Source organism: Solanum dulcamara, chromosome 3 (genome assembly GCF_947179165.1).
Source record: "Solanum dulcamara chromosome 3, daSolDulc1.2, whole genome shotgun sequence".
Lineage (NCBI taxonomy): Eukaryota > Viridiplantae > Streptophyta > Magnoliopsida > Solanales > Solanaceae > Solanum > Solanum dulcamara.
In genome coordinates, this window is record NC_077239.1 from 70467263 (window position 1) to 70491612 (window position 24350).

The following is a 24350-nucleotide window of genomic DNA, read 5'->3' on the forward strand; positions in this document are numbered from 1 at the left end:
TCAAATCCCTCTGACTGAAGATATACGAAAGGCAACTACCTTTCTTTTTTGCATCACAATGCACACCATACAAGTAATCACAAATACCACTGCCGCTAACTCTAGATCATAGGTAGGGTAGTTCTTCTCATGAGCCTTCAACTGTCTAGACGTATAGGCAACTACCTTTCTTTTTTGCATCAGAACTCTACCCAACCCAACACCAGAAGTATCATAATACACGATGAAGTCTACACCCTCATAGGGTAAGGTCAAAATATAGGCTGAAGTCAACAAGGCCTTGAACTTTTAAAAGCTCACCTCACACTTATCGGACCAATAAAAATTTACTGACTTCTGAGTTAGTCTAGTCAGTAGGGCCGCAATAGTAGAGAATACCTGCACAAAGCATCGGTAATACCTAGCCAAACCTATAAAACTTTGAATCTCAGTGGGGGAAGTAGGCCTGATCCAGCCTCTAACTACATCAATCTTGGCCGAATACACCCAAATACCCTCCTTGGATACGACGTGTCCCAAAAATGCCACAGAATCAAGTCAAAACTCATATTTAGAGAACTTGGCATTCACCATTTTCTCTCCAATTTCTGAAGAACTAACCTCAAATAACTAGAATGATCCTTCTCTATCTTAAAACACACTAAGATATCATTAATGAAAACAATCACAAAGGAATCCAGATATGGCCTAACCACCCCATTCATCAACTCTATGAATGCTGCTGGGGTGTTGGACATCCCAAATGATATAACCAGAAACTCGTAATGGCCACAAGGAGTCTAAACATTGGTCTTAGGAATATCTGACGGTCTAATCCTCAATTGATGATACCCGAACCTCAAATCTATCTTGGAGAACAAGGTCGCTCCCTTAAGCTGATCAAACAAATTGTCAATACGAGGAAGGGGATATTTGTTCTTAACTGTCACCGTGTTCAACTGTCATTAATAGATGCACATCTTCATATACCCATCTTTTTTCTTCACAAAAAAAATAGGTGCACTCCAAGGTGACACACTAGGGCGAATAAACCCCTTACTCAACAGATCCTACAATTGGTCCTTCAACTCCTTCAACTCTGGAGCCAAGCAATAAGGTGGAATAAAAATGGGCTTAGTGCCCGTCTCCAAGTCAATAGCAAGTCAATATCTTTATTAGGAGGAAATACTTAAAGATTAGTAGGAAACACATCAGCAAACTCCTTAACCACGGGAATAGACTCCATGGGACATACACCCTCTATTAATCAATCTCTGAGCACGCATATAAGAGATGGACTTACTAGGATAGGAAGCACTAGTACCCTTTCACTCGATCCTCAGAATACCCTGTATCGCTAAAGTCACAGTCTTAGCACAGCAATCAAGAATAACACGATAAGGAGAAAGACAATCCATGCGATCACAAGTCTACCCAAGTATCATACCCGGCTAAAGAAATAAGACATGATCGATACATTCAATCCACCACTAAGGGATCACCCATGGGTGTAGAGACATGTACAGGCATGGTCATGCGATCATAAGTCAAATCAAATCTAGATGCAAAATAGGTAGACACATAGGAGAATGTAGATCCAGGATCAAATAACACAGATGCAGGTCGATGACATACCGGGATGATACTTGTAATGACTGTATCTAAATCCTCAGCCTTGGGTCTCACCAAAAAAAATAGCACTAAGCTCCTCTACTACCACCCACCTGAACCATACCCCTACCATACAGAAGCATAACACCGCCAATAGAGGCTCTACCACCTCTATCTGTCTGAGCTCTACCCCAACCACTAGTCGGAGGCACTGAATATCTCTCTAGAGCTGCTGAATAAGTATGTTGGGGCCCTGAATGAGTCTATAGTAGGCACTGGTACATCAAATGACCCGGATCTCCACAACTAAAACATAACCTTGGGACAGAAGACTGCTGTGAAAACCCTGATAGAATACCATAACCACCTCAGCCCGAACTTTAAGACCTTCGGACTAATTGACCATTATCTTCTACTGGCATGGAAGCGTGAAAGGTTTCTGGCACTAAAATTGACTGTCACCTCTATGTGAACCTCTACCTCCAAATGAGGTACCCGAAAACTGAACACTAACACGAGCTCTCTTGGGGATCTCGAACTCTTCTCTAACCATCAATTCCGCCTTTTTGGCGATGCTCACAATGGACTGGAAGGAAGTCCCCTCACGGGCTAATCTGATCACGAACCTGCGGATCCTTTCCGCATCATTCAGGATCAATGCTGTAGCATACCTCGACAGCTGGCAGAAACGAGCCTCACACTCGCTAACTGACATACCGCCTTGAGTCAAACTCTCAATTCTCAATCTACTCTCCTCCCCATATGCTTCATGGGATGAAGCGATCCTCAAAAGCACTAGCTAAAATTCCTCACTCAATTGGAAGGGATCCAACAGTTTCGGACCTCATGATTGTCCTCCACCACTTCTTGGCTGACCCACAGAGTAGAGTGCAATAAATAAATACCCTAAGCATCAGTAATGCTCACTGCCTCCAATATCTTATGACACAATGTCAGAAACTCATGTGCATCCTCGCTCTTACCACTCTAGAACTAAGGTGGTTTCATCTTCTGAAACCTCTCATAGCACTGTTGATCAGCTATAGTCATAACCATGTCTAGAGCAATCTGCGCATCGATAGCTGCTGCGGGAACCAATGGTGGATGGCCTACCTAAAGCTAAACCACTAGGATCTAATGTTGCTCTAGAGTCTGTACACCAACTCTAGTCTGTGAACCCTGCGGCGTGCCTGCAGCACCCTGAGTGAAACTCTCTAATATACCAAGCATTCTCAATAAGGTCTCCCATAGCAACAGTGGTGTGGGATCTGGAGGAACCTAGTCCTCAGCAATCTCAACTTGTGGCTCTGGGAGGCCTCTCTAGTATGACCTCGGGCAGGTGCTACTCTTCTCACTCGGTCCTCGACATCTACCAAAACAATACATTATACTCAACACTAGCGATAATGATACAACACGATAAGAAAGAATGAATAAAAGAAGTTTTCTAACAGTCTTCATAGCCTCTCGAAGATAAGTACAAACATCTCTTTATCGATTCTCGAGACTCTACTTAGACTTGGCTTGTACACATGAGACCTATGAACCAGGGGCGCTGATACCAATTTGTCATAATCTAATTCTGGGTGTGATGGCACTTGTCTTTTCCTAGTGGATAAGTCAGCCTAAAACCTAATATTTCGATAAATAAAGCGGAAACAGTTGAAATAGGTAAATAATAAACCAAAAGTGGAAGTCTTTCACTTAAATATCCCCAAAGATTAGTTTTCACATGTACAAGCCACTAAAGAAAGTAAAATTGAAATGAAAGTACAAGTCTCAATATGTCTTCAACTCTCAAATAGAGTAAAGCATAACAATTCAGGAAGTAAGAGAGTTCGCTGGATATCGGTGTCTACCTCTCTCAACTCCCAGAAGGCTCAAATGATCAAGAAAAAAGACGATGATCAAAGTCTAGGCTCGGAACCTACACAAGTGTAGAAGGAAGGACAACGCGGTACCCAGCAAGCTAACTATAAAAACTAAGTAAATCTAAAAGAATACACGAACTCTGTTTCCAACCCTACCGAACCTCCAGAATATAACCTACACAGAAATCATCCCAATCTAAATTTCATACTATACAGTTCAATAAGATATAGATCACAACTTAATATCACAAAATGTATTATACAAGTACTCACAAGTCACAAACAAACATTAAATTATCAACACAGATATGCATAATATGTATATGCACACTTAGTGATCATGCATGTGTACAATTGCTGACAAAGACCTCGGCATGATAAACTCTAATTGGAAATGACCTCTGCCTCATAATCTCTGAACGAAAATGACCTCAGTCTCATCACCTTGCCAGAAATAACCTCGGCCATATGCTCTCGCTAAAAATGACCTCGATAATGTAATCTTACGGAAAATGACCTCAGCCTATCAATTTCTCAATGAAAATGAACTCGATAATATAATCTCTCACTAGAAATGACCTCGGTAATATAATATCGCTAGAAATGACCTCGACCTATCAATCTCCCACTGGAAATGACCTCGTCAATATGAAATCTCATCGAAAATGACCTCAATAATATAATCTCACTGGAAATGACCTCGAACTATCAATCTCTCGATAGAAATGACCTTGATAATATAATTTTATCAAAAATGACTTCGGCCTATCAATCATATACCTCTCATCACAGTGTTTTAGGACCAATACAACACTATGCTCACACGAGTAATGAGGAATAATCAATTCACACAAATTGCAATCACAATTAGACTATCAATTATTTCATCAAATATACATAGATATCAAGATTACGGCATGTAAGTTTCAATACTCAATAATATCTCACATCATCTTTTATTAACCCCATCAATTCATTTTTAGATTAATTCATATCACAATTAAACCCGTAACCTTACCCCTATTACGCCCCAACACATATATAATGGGATATTTGGGAATTCTAATAGATTCACGGAGTTTTAAGAGTCCACTTGCCTTAGCCAATACGCAATCGATCACTCTAAGTGAGCTTTCCCCTTCCGAATGCACTCCAATTCACCACAATCTATATAAATTCAAGTTCCCAATAAAAATATGGAACCAACGTTATCCATATCATATTTTAGGAAACTGGGCTGAAATTGACCTGAAATGCCCAAAAATTCCGATTCCAAAACTAGCAAAAATTTTCAGAAATTTTTACATAAACAACATCCTCAAGATATTTGAAGTTTACTAGTGTAAACGGAAGTGGATTTGGACTTAAAACGAGCTCACAATCATCAAAATATTGAAACTAATTCAAGTTCTTAAAAACCCCAATCTCTCCAATTTAAAAACCTCAATTTCATGCTAAAACTCTCAAACAATCAGTGGGTAATCAAGATTGGAGGTTAGAATCACTTACCCCAAAGTTTTTCCATGAAATATCCTTTGAAAATCGCCTTCCCAAGCTCTAAATTCACCAAAAATGATGAAAATAGGCTAGACCCCGACTTTGTCACTATTCAGGGGACATTTGCTATCCGCGAATACGAATCACTAACTTTGCGAACGCGGAGGCTAACCAGACATCCCTCCACGAATGTGGCATAAGCTCTGCGAATGCGTAAAAGCGACAACTATCCTTCCACGAACAAAGACATCCTCCGAGAACGCAGAGAAGGACTCTCAGGCACCAGATGACATCAATGTTACTTAAGTCTCCAAGTTTCTGAATGACCCTCGAGATTCGTTCGGGATCCCTTATACACAAACCATATATGTATTCCCACTAAAGTCGACATTCCGGATTCAACGCAATCATCAGAATACAGTTTCAAGGCCTCCTAGACCCAAAAACCTAAAAATTGCAACTAGAGCAACTTTATGCATCGAAAGACCAAAATGCCCTTGGAGCTTTCTAAAATTATAGGAACTTTCCCTTGGCCTAAAATCACCCTCCGCGTCGAAATGCAATTTCGAGCATCCGATCCTCAAATGTTGACCAATGTCAACCTATGGCCAAAAACTCAACTATTTCCAACTCAACCCTCAAATCCCCAATATGACCCCAAATGCGATTTCGTCAACTCTCCCAAATCAATTTCAATGTTCAGAAACTGATGGAATTGACGAAATTTTGTTCTGAGATTCGAAACTCTGAATGACCTCAAATACCACATTTGAGTCTTTCTAAACCTCTTAAACTCAATTTTTATCAAAAATATGAACTTTTCAAGAAAATTACGAAACCGATCTCAGATATCAATCAAATATGACTCGAACAAACTATTGGGAGGGGTAAAATAGTTTTTTTACAAAAAATTTCAAAAAATGACATTCAGGGTCATTACAGAGATCCCTAATGATCAATCCTCACATTAATTCCTAAGAATCCAATAAGTCCAACTAGGAGTGGAAAATGAGCGGATCGAGTCAAATATAAGTCAATTTCTAGTTTCATTACATTAATACTAGTGGTGCCAGTGACAGAGCCAGAAATTTTATGAAGGGGGTTCAACATATAAAGAAATAAGCCGAAAAATGAAGTAAAATCAACCAGGGAAGAAAAAGTTTAACCTTAACCCGCTAAGTTTAACTTGCTATGCCATGCCACATTTAACATTTCTTCCTATTTTTACCCTGCTCCATTAAGTCTTCTTAAATGTTTTTTGACTTTTTTCTTTTATTTTGTAGTTCTACTTTATTTTGAATTTTCTTAAAATTTTAAATTAGTGTTCATTCAATCATATGTTATTTATAAGATTCTCAAGATTTTTTAAAAATGTGTAAGGATTGAATTACTAATATTATAATGCATGTTTAAAAGATAAATAAGTGGCATCGTCAAATTTTAGTTCATTTATTCAATTTATACGATTTGTCATTCGTAAAAAAAGACAAGTGATGAATACATAGAAATGAAAAGAAAAAGAAAGAAGTATCATGTCACAACCTAGACCATCGTGTGGGCACTCACTCTAACCCTCCGATGGAAGAATCAATCACTAACACCAAAATTTAACATATAGACCATTTTAAGAATCCAAGTCATGCAATAAACGAGAAAAATAGTTTAAAATAATTTAAAAGTTTAAGTTACTATAAAATCAATCAAAAAATCAAGCATCTTTGTGGAAAAATACTCCCTAGAACCTGAGAGTCATACGACCAAAATTCTAACAAAGTCTAGAATAAGGGGGATGTAACCCCAACAAGAAAACATCAATAAAAGTCTAAAGTGTCTGTGTCCGAAGAGATGGACAATTAACTAAGAAGAATATTCCACGACAGCCTAAATAAAATAGCTCATCTTTGGATTAAAATCGCAGAAGTCTCATAATTGAGGTCTCTTAGCAGCCGTCTGAATATGCCCTATACTCAACAAACAAAGATCAAATGCAGAATCAATATACAAACACATTGTACTGATAGGATCAGGCAACTATTTCAAGATAAGAATGTAAACAAGTAACCCCAATATAGTAACACAAGTCAGCATATATATCAACATATCACAACAGATATGTATTCTCAGTCACCATTCTTAACTTGCAAATGCATGAAACATGTCCCACATGATCAGAATAACACATACTTGATCCTTTGAAACACACATACAATCTATTAGTGTATCAGCGTGGTGCCTGAGCCAATCATTGTTAGTAAATTATACTAATGTGTTATCTAAGCCAACCATATAGATATATGTACTAGGCGTGGTACCCTAGCCAACTAGTAATCACAAACAACATGCACAATCACAATGAACAACCACATGAGAAACCACAAATAAATAAATCGGGTCATTGCATAAGATTACCATCATAATGTCATTTCATATTCAGCCCTTATGTTTTTCCCACATGCATTGCACAAGTAATACTATAAAGTAGTTAACATGCAAACATTACATACATTGAAAATTAACAACCATCACCTACCTCAAATCAAGCCTTGAACTTTCCCTTTTTGTTATGTCTTGGCTTGTTCTTGTTCTAAAATAGTAACAAAATACAAAAATCAATGAATAATGGCGTAAAAATTCTTGGATCATACTCACATCCTAATTCTTGGACAATTTCATGATCATTCTACTCAAACTAGGACTTTTCCACCATTAATTTCAAGTTAAACCCTCCCCCCTAAGGTTATCCATCATAGATTCTAAGGCTTAAGAATCAAATTACAAGTTATGAAAGTAATTAATTTACCTTTATTGATATAAATAGTAAAAAACTGATGAAAATAGCCCTAAGTCACATCTACAATTCTCCAATACACGATAGACAAACAATGATTGTTTTGAAACTTTCTACACTAAAATCTTGGTTACCCCGCTATAGCGACCCAATTCCATGATAGCGGATTGCACGGGAAAAAAACTTGGAATTTTTTCCAAAATTTTCCATTTCGCAACACACCTTCAAATCTTGACGATCCAAACTATCTCATTCACGTCAAGTCCGATATCGGGAGTTCTACTTATCCAAATTTGATTTCGAAAAGTCATACGGACTCCTTAATGTCTTAGCTATTAGAAAATACGATGCACGCTTAGGCATATCACCCCATCCATTTTCATATTTTCTTAGACCTTACCTTACCCAAATTTCATCTGAGACTGGCCTAGCCTGATATTTTTAAGTTAATACGCAAAGAATTTTCTAGCCAAAATCTTTCCACTATTGGTTTTTTCCCTAACCATCAAAAGGGTTCATTATATATCATGAATATTCATACCTTTTAAATTCTTCATTCAATTAGATTTATTTTACTTTATCTTTAAAAAATATTTTTCTATCCCAATTTCAAGTTTAAGAACAATTCATATTTTTTTAAAGATTATTTTTGAATTAGTATATAAAAAGAAAGTTACATAAAAATAAAATGAGCAATAATGATAAGAAGAATAAAAAACAAAAATAAAAATAATGTGCCTAATAAATTTGAACAAATGAAAATTGAGAAGGAGAAAAATAAAAATAATTAAAAATAAAAAATAAAACCCCACATTAAGCTTAAAAATAAAAAAGTTTTTTTATTGGAATCTAATTTTGAGCCCAAATGCTAAGCCTATTTCAGCTTTGATTTTGAATTTTACAAAGGAACAAAAAAAAGGAAAATGCTATGATGTGAAATCAAACCCAAGAAATTGAAGTGATTCTTCAAACACCTTAGCCACTAAGCCAGGCTCTTTATTTATGTCAAGGGGGTTCATTTTAGTATCTATACTCATGAAAACATAATTTAATCTTATATATACAATATAATTTTCTAACGAAGGGGGCTAAGGGGGTTAGGGTGAACTCTAGATCCTCCCATGAGGAATACTATTTTTCTTCCACAAAAACATTAGGCGAAGAGTTTTTCTAATAGATTTTGCATGCTACAAGCCCCTTAAAAACCAGCAACTTGGCAAACGAAGGTCTCTCCATAAAAGCAGCAAAAGTCTTTTTTATAACAAAGACTCACTAGAGTTCATGGATAGGATTTTAAAACGATTAGGCTTAGGTGATAAAACATACATTTCTAAAATTTTATTGAAAGATGCTCCTAGTATGAGTGTGGAATATGCTAAAGAAAAAGTGGAGAAGGTGAAGCCATAGGTGAAGTTGTGAAGTACGTACAATGTGAGGATATTAGCATATTAGTTATTGTTTCTGGTGTATACAATGTTATGCCATCTCTTTTTAACATTATAGTGAATATTACAACCTGAGAGATGAAATCTGCACCTATAATATTACTGGAATGGGTTGCAGTGCTGGTCTTATTTTCTTAGGCTTTATCCAAAATTTGCTTAAAGTTTTTTTGCTCTCTCAACTAAGGTCTAATTAATCTTGTTTCTATTTCTGTTTGTTTGTATGATTTTATTATCACAGATTTTTAAAAAATAAAGTAATTATTAAATATTATTGTGTAGGTGCATGATAGTTGTTGTGCCCTTTTAGTCACCATTGCAACAAACATATACAAGGGCAATGATTGGTCAAAATTGTTGACCAATTGCATATTCTTTGTCAGTAGGGTCGCCCTTCTCCTCTTTAACAAATTATTCAATCAGAATACGTCCAAGTATGAGCTCATCCACACCGTTCGATCTCAAAGTTTGAATGATGATCGCTCATAGTTGTATCTTCACAGAAGAAGATGTTGAAGGACATCGAGAAATCACAATCAACAAAGATATCTTGTACGCAACTATAAAAATCATTGATCAAATATATCCCCTAGTCCTTTTTGTATCTGAAAAATTTTGTTACATGATGAATATTATTCACACAAAAAGCAAAGTAGAGCCTTATATTTCTGATTTCTTCAAATTCATTGATAATTTTTTCCCATATGTTGGCGGAAAGTCAATGTTGAAAGATTTACAGAAGAAATTGAGATTTAGCAATGAATAAATGAAAGCTTCTAGAATGACGTTGTATAGAATTAGTAACACTTTCAGCAATTCGATCTGGAATAAAGTAGCGTATGTTGAGGCTAAAGATGGGGTAAAAAAGTATTGGAGTTTATGGCTATTTCTTCAATAGTTCATTTGCCTAGAGAATATCGGTTGTTTTGGCAAACATATTTTGAGCTTCTAAACTGTGGGACTTTTGGGTTACTGATTTGTCTTTGGGTTCGTTTGTTTCTTTCAATATATGAGGCTTATTATGTAAATATGTAGTATTATTTTTTTTTTGTATTTATCCTCCAAATTTGTTATTAGCATAGTTAGAATCAAATACATGTCCAATTAGATATAAAATAGATGTCATTTACTTGTATAAATACAACTCAAAGTTTACAATTCTAATCATCCAATAATAAAAAGGGCAGCCCGGTGCACTAAAGCTTCCGCTATGCGCGGGGTCCGGGGAAGGGCCTGACCACAAGGGTCTATTGTACGCAGCCTTGCCTTACATTTCTGCCAGAGGCTGTTTCCAAGGCTTGAACTCGTGACATCCTGGTCACATGGCAGCAACTTTACCAATTACAATTCTAATCATCCAATAATACAAAAAAGAAAATTTCTACACTCTTTTCTTTTAGTTATTAATGGTATCAGAGAATTGTTAAAATTTTCAATATCGATTCCAATATCCTTCATCTTCTTTGTTTTCTGATATGACTGAATTGAATGAATCATTGTTGTCCCAACACGCACTTCTGGCAGGACTGATCGAATTATTGCAATTGATGCAGTAGATTCATCACATGCCTTTTATATTCAACCTTCTGATTATCCCGACATGAACCTTGTCTCTACTGGCTTTGATAATAAGAGCTTGGTAGCTAAAGAAAAGTTGTAGTCATAGCTCTTTCGGCTAAGAAAAAAATAGGATTCATTGATGAATCTGTAGCTTTTTCTTTTGCTGATATTGTTCTTCTAAAAACTTAGTCAAGTTTCAATGATATGGCCTTGTCTTGGATGTTGAATTCCTCTCCAAAGAAATTGATGAATTTATTTGAACTCGAAAAGTGCAAAAGTATTGTGATGTAACCTGAAAGATAGATTTGATCAGGTTAATGGTGCAAAATTATTTTAATTACAAAAGAATTTAAATGTTTTAGTTCAAGAAAATTCCAGCATCTCTACTTATTTCACAAAAATGAAAACTCTATGGGATGAGTTAGATGCTCTCAAGACTTTTCTACTTGTATTTGTGAGTGTGTGGTGTTAAAGAAAAAGGTGTAAAGGCTCATCAAGATGAGAGGTTGCTTCAATTTCTTGTGGGTTTGAATGATACTTTTATAGGGGTTAGAAGTAATATTCTGTTATCTTCGCCTCTTCCTATCATTAGATTGGCATAATATTTTGTGATTCAAGATGAAAAATAGAGAGAAATTCATATTGTTCCTACTTACCCATGAGAATCATCATCCTTTCTTGTTAGTAATGGAGGAACATAGAGGTTTAATGACCATAAGACTCAGCAAAGCAACCCCACTAAAAAAAAGCAATCTGGTATGTAACATTGCAAAAAGATAGGACACAAAATTGACCACTACTACAAAATTCACAGGTTCTTTGAGACTTCAAATTCACTAAAATCAAAAAATATCACAGAGGAGTTGTGGTTAATAATGCTTTTAGCACAGTTGAAGAAAGTCAACGGGAAATAGATAGTGGTGCAAATGATATGTCTCTAAGTTTGGAGAATGTGGCACAAAATTTGCAAAACCCGAATCAGAAGAATGGAGGGACTCCTGTTGCATCTGTAAATGTAACTTGTGTTGGTATAACTAAGTTCTTTAATTCCTATGCTTATTTGATTAAAGTTGACAGTTATTCTGTCACGGTCCAAGATATACTTTAGACATGACATGGAAAATAAAATCTCAAAAGATCATAAACAAGTCTCTTAGCATCTCATGACTTTAAAATAACAAGATAAATCAAATGAACTATAACGCGGTAACATAGAAATATCTTGAAAAAGACCAAAAGTTAAAGCTAAGTCTGACATAAGCCTTTACTACCATAGGTGAGGTGTTAGGACATATCCCTACCTAACTTAAAATTTGAAAACTGAAAAGTGTAGTCTGAAAGAAAATCATATGAAAATGTGTCCTCGAAGCGTGAGGATTCACCACTCCAGAGACAGCTGATCAAAATCCAATACCAACCGCGGGTCGGATGGGGAGCATCGTAACCTATATTATAAAATAATATAGGCAAAAGAAGTATACAGTCAGTACTATAGAATATACTGAGTATGGAGAATGTGCAGTGCATGACATAAAATATGATAATGCAATGACCAAGCTAAAATATGATATCGTTCTTTAAAACATCGTTAGAAACATAAAACGTGGTCAATAGAATATTCGTAAAAAGTCATAACCACAACATAACATAGTGAGAGATACCATTAACTAACATAACTATGCGAGCTATAAAATTGAGTCAAGTGTCTTCCCCACACCGAAAAAAGATTTCCTACTTGCCAGATAAGGACCATAAACATAAGCTATATGTGGATCCACTAGCTAGAGTCAATTAAAATTAAGTCCTATGGGGCACGTAGTTATAGGACAAGGGAATTTCTGCTAGAGACCCTGCCTCTACTAACGGAAGAGCCTTCATCCCAATATTCGCTCCGTGCTAGGTAAACTCTCAACAAGAATAGTCATAGTTATATCATGGCTTTTGAAGATGGTAAAACTCTAGTAATATCAAGTTCTACATAACATATACTTTAAAATTAAAAGGATAGCTCCTTTCAACATATCATGATTCATAACATACTTCAATTCATAAGAGATATTTGTCTAAAGCATTCTAATCATGATAAAATTTTCGTAAACATCATATGGTACTTCATCTAAAAACATTCTTGAATCATAGTTTTTAAAAATCATGATGCATGCTTAATCTCAAACATAGCTCATACTCATAAAAGAGGCATAATGCATTGATTCATGTATAAATTCTTGAAAATATGTAATTAAGATCAAATCATGCATAACAAGATCATTAAAACTGAAAAAAATCATAATTGATCGAACCCAATGCAAAATCATCAAAAACCTATGGTTTAGCAAGAAATCATAAAGAGGAATTGACAATACTTTGGGATTTCATGGATGAAATTTCCACATAACTTGATAATCCTTAGTTATGAAATTGAAAAGGAGACTTGAGTTCTTGAAACCCTAGCTTACTTGTTGAAGATGACCTTAGAGAGAAAATTTCTTGAGAGCCTTAAGGATTTTTGAGTGAATAAGATAGAATGGGGAAATTTGAAAGGTTTGGGTAGTTATAGGTCTTAGGAATTAGTCCAAAATGACATATCTTAGATATTAAATGAATAGAAAAATACCAAAATAACCCTGGAAAAAATTTGCCGAACTGACCCTACGGACCCTACCTATCGGTCGAAGGTCACTCTATGGGTCATCAAAGTGGCTCGTAGAAAAAGGGCCAAAAATCCAAACTAATGGAATTCACCTTACAAACTAACCTACTGGTCGTTGACCCCCACAACGTAACAACCCAACTCTCTGAATCTCTTGTACGGGGCCATCTATGGCCCATATCTATTTCTACAATCCATAAGACCCCTTCGTGGAACTTGAACCTTGAGACAGTATCTCTGTACCTCACCTACGATTTACTCCTACGGTCTGTAGGTCCTTGGAAGGACCGTAAGTGGACTTGTCCAAAAACTTCAGAATTTCAAGTTTTCAAGTGTTAGGGCTACCTACGACTGCCCTCCTATGAGTAGTAGAACTTTGTATGGCCCGTAGGTTGACTTGTACGAGCCTGTACCAAGGAATTTCTACAACATTTCTCTTCCAAATAAACTTTTCAACTTTCGAGGTGTTACATATTCTTGGATACTAGATAGTGGAGCATCTAAGGATATGACTTTGATAGAAATTTTTTCTCTAGTTTCAAAGCTTTGTCTAAACCTATTATGTTAATCTTTATAATTCTCATAGAGTCAAAGTTACTCATTAAAGATTTGTGTCTCTCTGACCTAATTTAGTTTTGCAGAATATTTTTTATATTCCTTCGTTTAGGTTCAATTTCATCGCTATTGACAAATTACGCAAGCAGTTTTAGAAATTCCTACTCCTCACTACTAATTCTTGTTTCATGTTGCAGATCCCTTCAAAGGAGAGCCCTCTTATGCTTGGTAGATAACAAGGAGGTCTATACATCTTTAATTGAATTCATTCAGCTATCTTCATAAAGAATCTGCCAAATCCTAGTCCAGATTATCTATCTTTTTCAAATTCTGTACAAAATATTTTTACTTTCTATTCTAGTTGTTTTGATTCCAATGTAAAAGAAAAGGTAGGGCACTATAGGTTAGGCCATATGTCATTCAATAATATGAAAAGAGTTATTCCAATTTCTATATCTTGTTCAAATTTTTCTTCTCCTTGTATTATTTGTCCAATGGCAAGGTAATCCAAGTTACCTTTTCCAAATAGTTTTATCCTTATTAAAGAAGCTTTTGATATAATCCATGTAGATGTTTAGGGGCCTTATAAAGCTACTACACATAATGATTTTAGCTATTTTCTCACAATTGTTGATGACTTTAGCAAAGCTACTTGGACTCATTTACTTAGCATCAAAGAAAATGTTTTTCCTGTTCTACAATATTTCCTTTCTATGATAGAAAGACAATTCAACTCCAAGAATAAAATAATATAAGGACTGACAATGCTTTTGAACTAGGCAATGGCAAGCTTCAATCTGATTTTTTTTATTTCCAAAGGCATTATACATCAAACTACTTGTGTTTACACTCCACAATAAAATAAAATAGTGGAGAAAAAGCACAAGCATTTACTGAAAACATCAAAAGCCTTATTGTATCAGTCTCATCTTGCTATTACATATTTGGGGAATGCTTATTAACTGCTACCTATCTTTTTAATCGATTCCCTTCCAGTGTGTTGAATCTGAAAACTTCTTTTGAAATTTTATTCAAAGCTAAACCATCCTATTCTCATCTAAACTATTTTGATTGTTTATGATTTGTTTCTACCCTTCCTATCCACTGTATCAAATTTGATCCCAAAGCTTTGGCTTGTGTACTTATAGGTTATCCCTATGAAAAAAGGGATATGAAGTCTTAAATCTAAAAAAAAAAAAAAAAGGGGCAGCCCGGTGCACTTAAGCTCCCGCTATGCGCAGGGTCCGGGGAAGGGCCCGACCACAAGGGTCTATTGTACGCAGCCTTACCTTGCATTTCTGCCAGAGGCTGTTTCCAAGGCTTGAACCCGTGACCTCCTGGTCACATGGCAGCAACTTTACCAGTTACTCCAAGGCTCCCCTTCAAGTCTTAAATCTAAATACGAAAAAAAAAAAAAAAATCAGGGATGTAATCTTTCATGAAGAATACTTCCCTTATTTATCTAAACCTGATCGACATCCTACATTGTTTCCTTCTCCTACTAGACTATCTTGTGATAGTCACTTAGATTGTTTTCACTTGTCAAAATTATCTACTATCAATCCTACTCCTAGTATTATTAATGCTCATGTTCCTGTCATTCCATCTCCTTCCTCTACTTCTCCTAATTCACCTCTAATCCAGTTTCCTATTTATTCTTCTCTTGAGATAGCCACTTCCTCAATTATTCAAACTCTTATCAGAAAGACTCCTACGAATCATAAAAGGCCTGTTTTTAGAAGATTACATATGTAATGATCTTTATCTCACTAATGCAACTTCCACATGTTTTCTAAGTATTGTTACACCAGATTCTTTATCTTTTGGTATTTTATCTTCTAACAATCAATTCATGCCCAATTCCATTAGAAGCATAGAAGAACATGTTGACTACAATCAGGCAGCTCATCATCCAGATTGGCAAAAAGCCATGGATAAGAAACTTGCAGTCTTGAAACTCAACAACACATGGTATGTAGTTGTTCTACCCCTTGGAAAAAAGGCCCTGCCATCTAAGTGGGTCTATAAAGTTAAGCAACACTCTGATGACATACTTTAAGCACTAAAGGCCAGATTAGTTATTAGGGGTGTGTGCAGAGAGAAGGTGTTTGCCATGACCCAAGCTAGGTCCAAAATGTGACACAGTGATCGAAATCTTGAAAAATTCCTACCAAGACTCTTAGCATACATAGCATGTCATTCAAAACATGAAATAGAAGATAAGCTTTAAAATGCGAAAATAGTCTCAACATAAAAATCTCAAAAAAAGGAGATGTCAACATAAATGATACACACTACTATAGTCTAGACATGCCTCTATTAAACTTTTGGACGAGGCATAGGACAAGTCCTAGCTTACCGACAACAATGAAGGACTCCTACCAAGCCTTTAAGCATACATAGCATGTCATTCAAAACATGAAATAGAAGATAAGCTTTAAAATGCGGAAATAGTCTCAACATAAAAATCTCGAAATAAGGAGATGTCAACATAAACTTCAACATAAATGAAACACACTACTATAGTTTAGACATGCCTCCTCTAAACTTTTGAACGAGGCATAGGACAAGCCCTAGCTCACCGACAACAATGAAGTATGTAAGTCTTGAAACATGAAGAAATAACATGACGGGTTGCCATCAAAACATGAAGACTCATCAAAATAGCTATGCAAGAGTAGATCACCAACTAGCCACGTGGAAGAGCAAGAACGATGTAACCTATATTAGAGATAATATAGGCAAAAGTATGCGTTAGTACATGGAATGTACTAAGTATGTGAGAAATATACATAATCATGAATACACGGACATAATAAGTGTGAACATGAGATGCACCAAATGACTTGAAAAGCATGATGTAAAACATGAAAATATTTAATAAGGTCAATGCATCATAAAAATATCATTTGAGAGATAATAATAAACATAGTCATTTTGTGGGATATTAACTTTAACCGATATTTAAGACCATGTAAGCTATAACATGGAATCCGATGTAACTTCCACATCGAGAAAAGATAGGCTACTTGTCAAGGTAGACTCCATATCATAATCATCATCATGTGCTATATGTGGATCCACTAACTAGGCCAATTAAGGCAACCCTACGAGGGAAATGTAGTTTGGGACTAGGGGTTTCTACTAGAGACTCTTACCAAGTCTCCACCACAAAGTCCTCTTGATGCTAAGTTAATCCTAACGGACTAATAAAATTACTATCATTCATATCATTAGTAAAGAAAAACATGTACCAATCCACATTTATAAAATATATCATAAGAATAGCAGCTTAAATCATGATTTCATAATTTGTTCATATAAATACTTACCTTTCTAAGCATTTAAATCATGATTCCTTCGTATTATGAGAAAATCTTCACTATTCATTCATTCATACTTGAAAACATACTTGAAATATAATTCAGAGCTTTTCATAAATCCATCATAAATTTATAGTTCGTAGTTGAAATTCATACCATAGTATATGGGTCCATGTGAAATTAATTTAAAATTATGTATCATAGTAAATTCATGCATAATAAAGAAGAAGAATATTAATTAAAATCAATTTAGAAAGACCCATTAAGAAATGACATGAAACCCTCATTAAATTGGGTAAGTTGAAATTGGAGAATTGAGTTCCTTTGGGACCCAATGGATGGAAGGGATCCATTGGTGAACTCCCAGATACCTTAGCTATCAAAGCTCTAAAGGCAATTGAGATTGAAGTTTGAAACCTTGAAGATCCTTGGAAACCCTAGGTCTTTCTTGGGGAGGAAGACTTGAGGAAACCTTGAATCCTTGAGTGATTTTGTGAGAATGAGAAGGAATGATGTAACTTTGAAGGAATTGGGAACTTATAGGTTTAACAAAATACCCTAAAATGACATACCTTAGCATCAATAGAATAGAAAATGTCTAAAGCACCCTTCATTAAATACTGCCGAAAGAACGCACGGGCGGGGAACTACGGGTCGTAGGTCAAGAGACAGGTCGTACATAGGGTTCGTAGAACCTCAGTCTTAACATAGCCCAACTACTACGACCACATACCTACGGGTTGTAAGATCCCTTCATAGGACTAGTGCACCAAAACTTGAGCTACTAGAATTGCACTTGAGATTTATGAACAGATTCTACGGGTCATCGAAGACTTTACAAGTCATAGACTCTCCTAGTCAAAAGGTCATACACTTAGTCAAATTTCTCTTTCTTTAGGACCTTCCTACGACCCCATCCTATGGTTCATCAAAATTCTTACGACTCATCGAACCTTTAGTCCTGCCAACTTTTCCAAATTTCAATTACTTTATCTCTGAACTCGTTCTACAAGTCCTTTCTATGGATTATAGGACTTTCTATGGTTCATAAAAATCCCTCGTAGAGTGAGTTCACACTTAGGCAATTTCTCAGACCTCAGGGCCCTTCCTACGAGGCCTTTCTACGATCCGTAGGACTTCCTACGATCCGTAGGTCAGCTCGTAGGAACTGACACCAAATGATTTTTGCAAGATTTTTCCTTATCCATCTTTTCAACTTTCGGGGTCTTACAAAGTTGATTATAATGAGACGATTTCACCGGTAGTCAAGATGACTACTATAAGATGCATTTTAGCTATAGCAGTGAAGAATGATGGGGTGTTCTCTAGTTCGATATCAATAATGCTTTTTTACATGATGATTTAAATGAGAAAGTTCATATGAAATTCCATGTTGGGCTTTCATCTCCTTCTCCTAACCATGTATGTTTTCTTAAAAAACCCGTCTCTGAACTTAAACAAGCATCCAGACAATAGTATGCTAAACTCACTTTTGCACTCAATTTTTTAAAGGATTTAGTCATTCTCTAAATGATTATTCTCTTTTTTAAAAAACTTTGGTGCATCTATCTCTATTATTGTTGTCTATGTGGATGATATTTTATTAACACGAAACAATCAAACTGAGTTACACTCTCTAAAACTATTTCTATATATAGAGTTCAGAATTAAGAATCTTGGTGAATTTTATCTTTTTCTTGGTAGGTAAGTTATTAGGGAGCCTAATGGTCTGATTATTTCCCAAAGAAAATTTTCTTTAAATTTGTTACAGAAGTTTGATTCTTTGCACTTAACTCCCGTGTCTTTACTTTGTATCCTATTGTCAAATTGTTAGCAAATCAAGGTACTTCTATCAAGGATCCTACTTTATCTAGAATCTATTGGGTAAGCTCAATTACCTGACACATACAAGGCCTAATATTTCCTTCACAGCAATGTATCTGAGTCAATACATGCAAGACCCTCGTGAAAGTCATCTTAATGCGGCTTTAAGGGTTCTTCGTTATTTTCTCAAAGATCCAGGTTTTGGTCTTTTTATCTCAGCATCTCCTTCTTTTCAACTGATGGATTTTTTTACAATTCCGACTGGAGTACTTATCCAGATTCACAAAAATCAGTTAGTGGCTACTATATTCCACTCTCGGCTCTTCACCTATTTCTTGAAAATCTAAAAAGAAAACGTCAATTTCCCTCAGTTCTGCTGAAGTTGAGTATAGTTCTGTGAGAAGGATTGTGGCTGAGCTTACCTGGTTAGTTTGATTGTTTGAAGATCTCTCTGTTCCAATTACTTTATCGATACCTCTTCATTCAGACAGTCTAGTTGCAATCCACATTGCAAAAAATCTCGTTTTGCATGAACAAACGAAGCACGTCGAGATTGACTGCCACTTCGTCCACCAATAGTACCTCACAGGTTTAATTTCACTCCCCTATGTTAAATCTTCTTCCCACCTGGCCGACATTTTTACTAAATCACTCACAGGACATATTCATCATAATCTTTTAGGCAAGTTGTGTGTTTCTTCCTCCCCTCCAATTTTAGGGGGGGGGGGGTGTTGGAGTTTATGGCGATTTCTTCAATAGTTCATTTGCCTAGGGAAGATTGGTTGTTTTGGCAAATACGTTTTGGGCTTCAAAGCTATGAACTTTTGGGTTACTGATTTGTGTTTTGGCCCATTTGTTGCTTTCGAGGCTTATTTTGTAGATACATAGTATTTCTTTGGGAAAAATACACAAAATGGATCCTTTAAATAAACTATTTACCATTCTATACCCTTTCACTAAATAATTTCTTTATATACCCTTTCGGCCAAACTAATTACCCCTGTACCTCCTTTAATTATTTTTAAATTCGCGTGCTAACGTCGTACTGACGTCAGCGTCCACCCTACATGATACCGATATGGTATCATATACCGATGGAGTATCACAGAGGATTAAGATCAGTTTTATATGATACCATATATGGTATCAATATACCGACGGAGTATCACAAAGAATGTATTTACTAATTAGTTTAATAAATAAGATTGTGATTTTAATAATTTTTTCTTAACTGTTTTATTTTTATTTCTTAAAAAAGAGCTCAAACTTATATGATACCGATAAGGTATCAATATATTGTTATGGTATCATTGAGGATTTTAAAAGTGTTTCATTAAGGATTTTCAATATCATTATAATATACGAATATACTGTGGTAGTATCATTCATGTAATTTCGAATGACCTAGAAAAAGCTTCATGATACCATCACAGTATATATATATATATACTATGATGGTATCATTCAACATTTGTATGAAATGATCCTTAATGATTATATGAAACAATCCTTAATGATACCATGTCAGTATATGCTAGTTTTCATGGAAATGTAGTTGAAGGATTGAAGTAGACATTAATGATATCATGACAGCATATAGATATATTGTAGTGGTATCATTAAGGACTGAAACAGCCTTAATAATACCATGTCAGTATATTGATACTGCGATAGTATCTTGCTCGCAAATCTCATGCTTTAGAGGTATGAATTGTAAAGGGTATTTGTTTATAATTATTTTTCTTTTATGGGACATAAGCTTAGTTTTCCTATTTCTTTTTTGTTCTTTTTATCCTCCAAGTTTGTTATTAGCATTGCTAGTTAGAATTAGACACATGTCCAGTTATAGTTACAAAATAGATGTCATTTACTTGTATAAATACAACTCAAAGTGTACAATTTCGATCATCCAACAATAATAAGAAGTAAATTTCTACATTGTTTTCTTTTAGTTTTTCAAAAAGGAGATGCATTGTGACAAATCCCGTTTGGGTCAAGTTTCAAGTGTAGTTGTGTGATTTGGAAGGCAATCCAATCTACTAATCTCAATGAGATGAATCCATGGCGCGATGAAATTCATGAGTTCTCCGTGGATGTTAGTGAGATCGAAGTAGTCCCGGACCTATTCGTTGCTTCCATATAGGAAAACTCATGAGTACATGCTCATTTGTTTTCCCTATATCCCTGTTTAAGTTTTGTTCTTCTAAGCAAACTTTCCATTTGTCAATAATACTTGTAAATGTTTTTACAACCCAGGCATTTATAGAGAATGGTGAAGTTCTTATGTCGACGTATGCAGCTGAGAGTTCCTCGTTTCTAGTGGTCGAGCTAGGAATTCTAACAAGAAATTTTTTTAACCATGAATGTCACTACACTAAAAGCTTTCTTTACATTAAAGGGACTCAACAATTATATACAAAATGATTGTTCTTATCCCATTCACATAGGATAATTTTCCAACAAAGGAGATTCAACGGAAGCCTCTTTATTGCAATAGCTCCTCCCCTGCTTGACTACTTCTGGATGTTCAAGATTTCGAAATCTGAAGAGTTACTGTAGTCAAGCTACAAAGGATAGAAGATTATGAATTAGGAAGATATTAGAGTAACACAATGCATTTTATCAACTTTGATAGTCAAATAACAAAGTTTGAGGTAAAAATATAGATTCAACTTTGGCTTTCTATACATATATAGCCAAGGTTGGAGCCAGTGTAACTTTTGTTCAAATTCTATATTTTTCGTAAGAAATTCATTGAACATGCACAAATTATTACTTTAAAACCTAGTAACTTGAAAGAATTAGAATCCTGAATCCACAAACTTCAAATTCTGGCTCCGCCTCTGCTTATAGCCCTACATGATTTCACTTTGTGAATGAAAATATCATAAACGATCGCGTCGTCAATCAAGCCACTGGAGAGATATTCCCATTTTTTCAAGCTTAGCTCTACCAAAGTATTGTTCTTTGGCCAAAAGTCTCACTTGCTTTATATATGTACCAAAAGGTATTACCCCTTGCTCAACTGCCTTATCTAATGAATACATCAAATCTTCTGTTGCCCTGTCTGCTGCTAGGCAATCAAGTAATGTTTTTGAATTCTCATCAGTAGCTTCAAATGCATCCTCAATTTCATGTCCTGAAAATGAATCTTGATCATTAACTTTTAGCCAATTCGACAGTTTATCCACTTCGTCTGTCAAAATTTTCACCCTTTCCTTCAATTCTGTCCTTTCATTTTCATTCTCATCGACCGAAAACTCAGCAACAATTGCCCTTCTAACCATTTGTTCTCTAAGGCTTGAAAGCTCCACCACCTCTTCATGAGTCTTGGACAGTAATTCTGTCATGTCATAATGAAGTGTGCACGAGAGACGGTCCACAGCCTCTCTCCTAGAAGCGAAAGAAGGGTGAAAGAAATTGTCAGTTGAAGGTGAATAGTAAAAAGGATGATTATGTGAGAAGATCTTGACAAGGTTGTGCACAAGTTCAGAAAGGTTGCAGCCAGGGTACTTCCAATTTACTAAGTAAAATGAAGAAATAGCACCTGATGAAGAGTCAACAAAAGGATGGTTGTCATAAATTGGATAGGTAGTATTTGTAGACATAAGGACAATAGGGGCTACAAAAGGGTAACTTTCATGTAACCAAATGGTAAGAGGGATTGCAGGGGTGGAGGAAGAGACTTGCAACTCTCCGTTTGCGTTAAGTAAGTTGACACTCGTGCCATCTTCGTGCATGAATGCATCGATGGAAGGTTTGAAAGAAAGATAATCATGAAGCAGAGAGACGAGGTGCCTTCGAATTATACGTTTTTGATTAGGATCTGTGTAAGATGGTGCAAAATGTGGGCTTGTACAAGAAAGTGCAGCATCTATGAATTGGATTGAAGATGGAGATGTTTCAAAATTTGTGGAAAATAACTCATGAGCTAGTGATTTGAAGTAATCCATTTGAGTTCAAAGATAGCTGATTTTGGGAGTGATGATCAATCACTATATATAAAGTGAATTGAAAAAAACTAGATTGAATACAATAGCCCTTTTAAACTTGCAAGTAAATTTCATTTAGACACTCGAACTATGATTTGTTTCGATTGAGTATCTGAACATATGATAAAATGTTCTAATTTGTCACTTCTAACTCAAATTTTGGAAAGGATTTTGAAGGTATTCTCAAGATTCTATTATCTACGTAATGAGTGTTTGAGAATAAACGCAAAAACTTTTTCAAATTTGATTTGGAAGTGTCTGACAGAAACATTTTATCATGAATTCAAATATTTAATTGGAACAAGTCATAGCCCGAGTGTCTAAATGAAATTTACTAATAGATTTAAGGGGTGGTTGATGTATTCGACCAAAAAAACAAAACTAAAACTTCGATCCTCTAGACTCTCCTATATAAAAAATGACCAATAGACAGTGAAGTCAATTGTTTCTAATGTTTTTTAAGTGTTGTGTAGTTTCTTGGAACTTTGCTTTTGATGTGAGTAAAGATGTTTTCTAGCTTCAAACTGTTCAATTTCTTGAGTCAACGAGTAACAAAATCTTATAGAAATGCCAAATCTTACATAAATAAGCAGATTAGTTGGATAAGATAGTCACTTGTGCATTTTTAAAACAAAACTTTGCTTGCTCTACAAATGTTGATTTGCCTCTTTCTCATTGTTTATTCTGCATCATATGGGCAGTGGCATAGCCACATGTAGCAAATGATGGCTAGTCAAACATTTTTCATTGAAAAATTATATAGTGGGTATAAAAAACTATATGAAGTATGTAGGCCAAAAGTTATTATTCATATATATATATATATATATATATTAAATTTTAAATATCTTTAACAAAGTTTTTAACTTCGCCACTAAATTGATAGTTGGCATGGAAAATATGGTGGAGACTAATTATTATGAGGTGATAAGATTTACTAATAGATATACTTGTTTGGCCAAGTAAGAAACCGAAAACAGATAAAATGTTTTTGGGGTAGTTGCATAAAATTAAGAAAGATCTAATTGGCATAAAAGAGTGAGAAAATGCAAAATTGACTTTTCTTCTATCTAATTAAATTTTGATAGGTGCAATTATCCAACAACTATGGGGTGAGAGAATATGTACTCAGCGAAATAGTTAAAATACACGTTGTGATTCAAACACCATTATTATGGGAAAATATTAAACAAAGTGGGAAATCAGCATGAGCAATACAAGCAACCCACTTGCATCTTTCTTATACGATTATCTTTCT

At 35.3% G+C, this 24350-nt stretch overlaps 1 protein-coding gene and 1 pseudogene across 1 annotated transcript; one reads left to right on the forward strand and one right to left on the reverse strand.

Annotated features, from left to right (window-relative positions):
* Nucleotides 1-2644: 2644 nt before the first annotated feature.
* On the forward strand, nt 2645-21352 carry LOC129883642 (3-ketoacyl-CoA synthase 11-like; annotated as a pseudogene).
* Nucleotides 21353-21724: 372 nt separating this feature from the next.
* Nucleotides 21725-23240, reverse strand: LOC129881731 (protein ELC-like). Its single transcript, XM_055955842.1, has one exon. It carries the CDS (start codon nt 23051-23053, stop codon nt 22004-22006), a length of 1050 nt encoding a protein of 349 aa, XP_055811817.1. The 5' UTR covers nt 23054-23240; the 3' UTR covers nt 21725-22003.
* Nucleotides 23241-24350: the final 1110 nt, after the last annotated feature.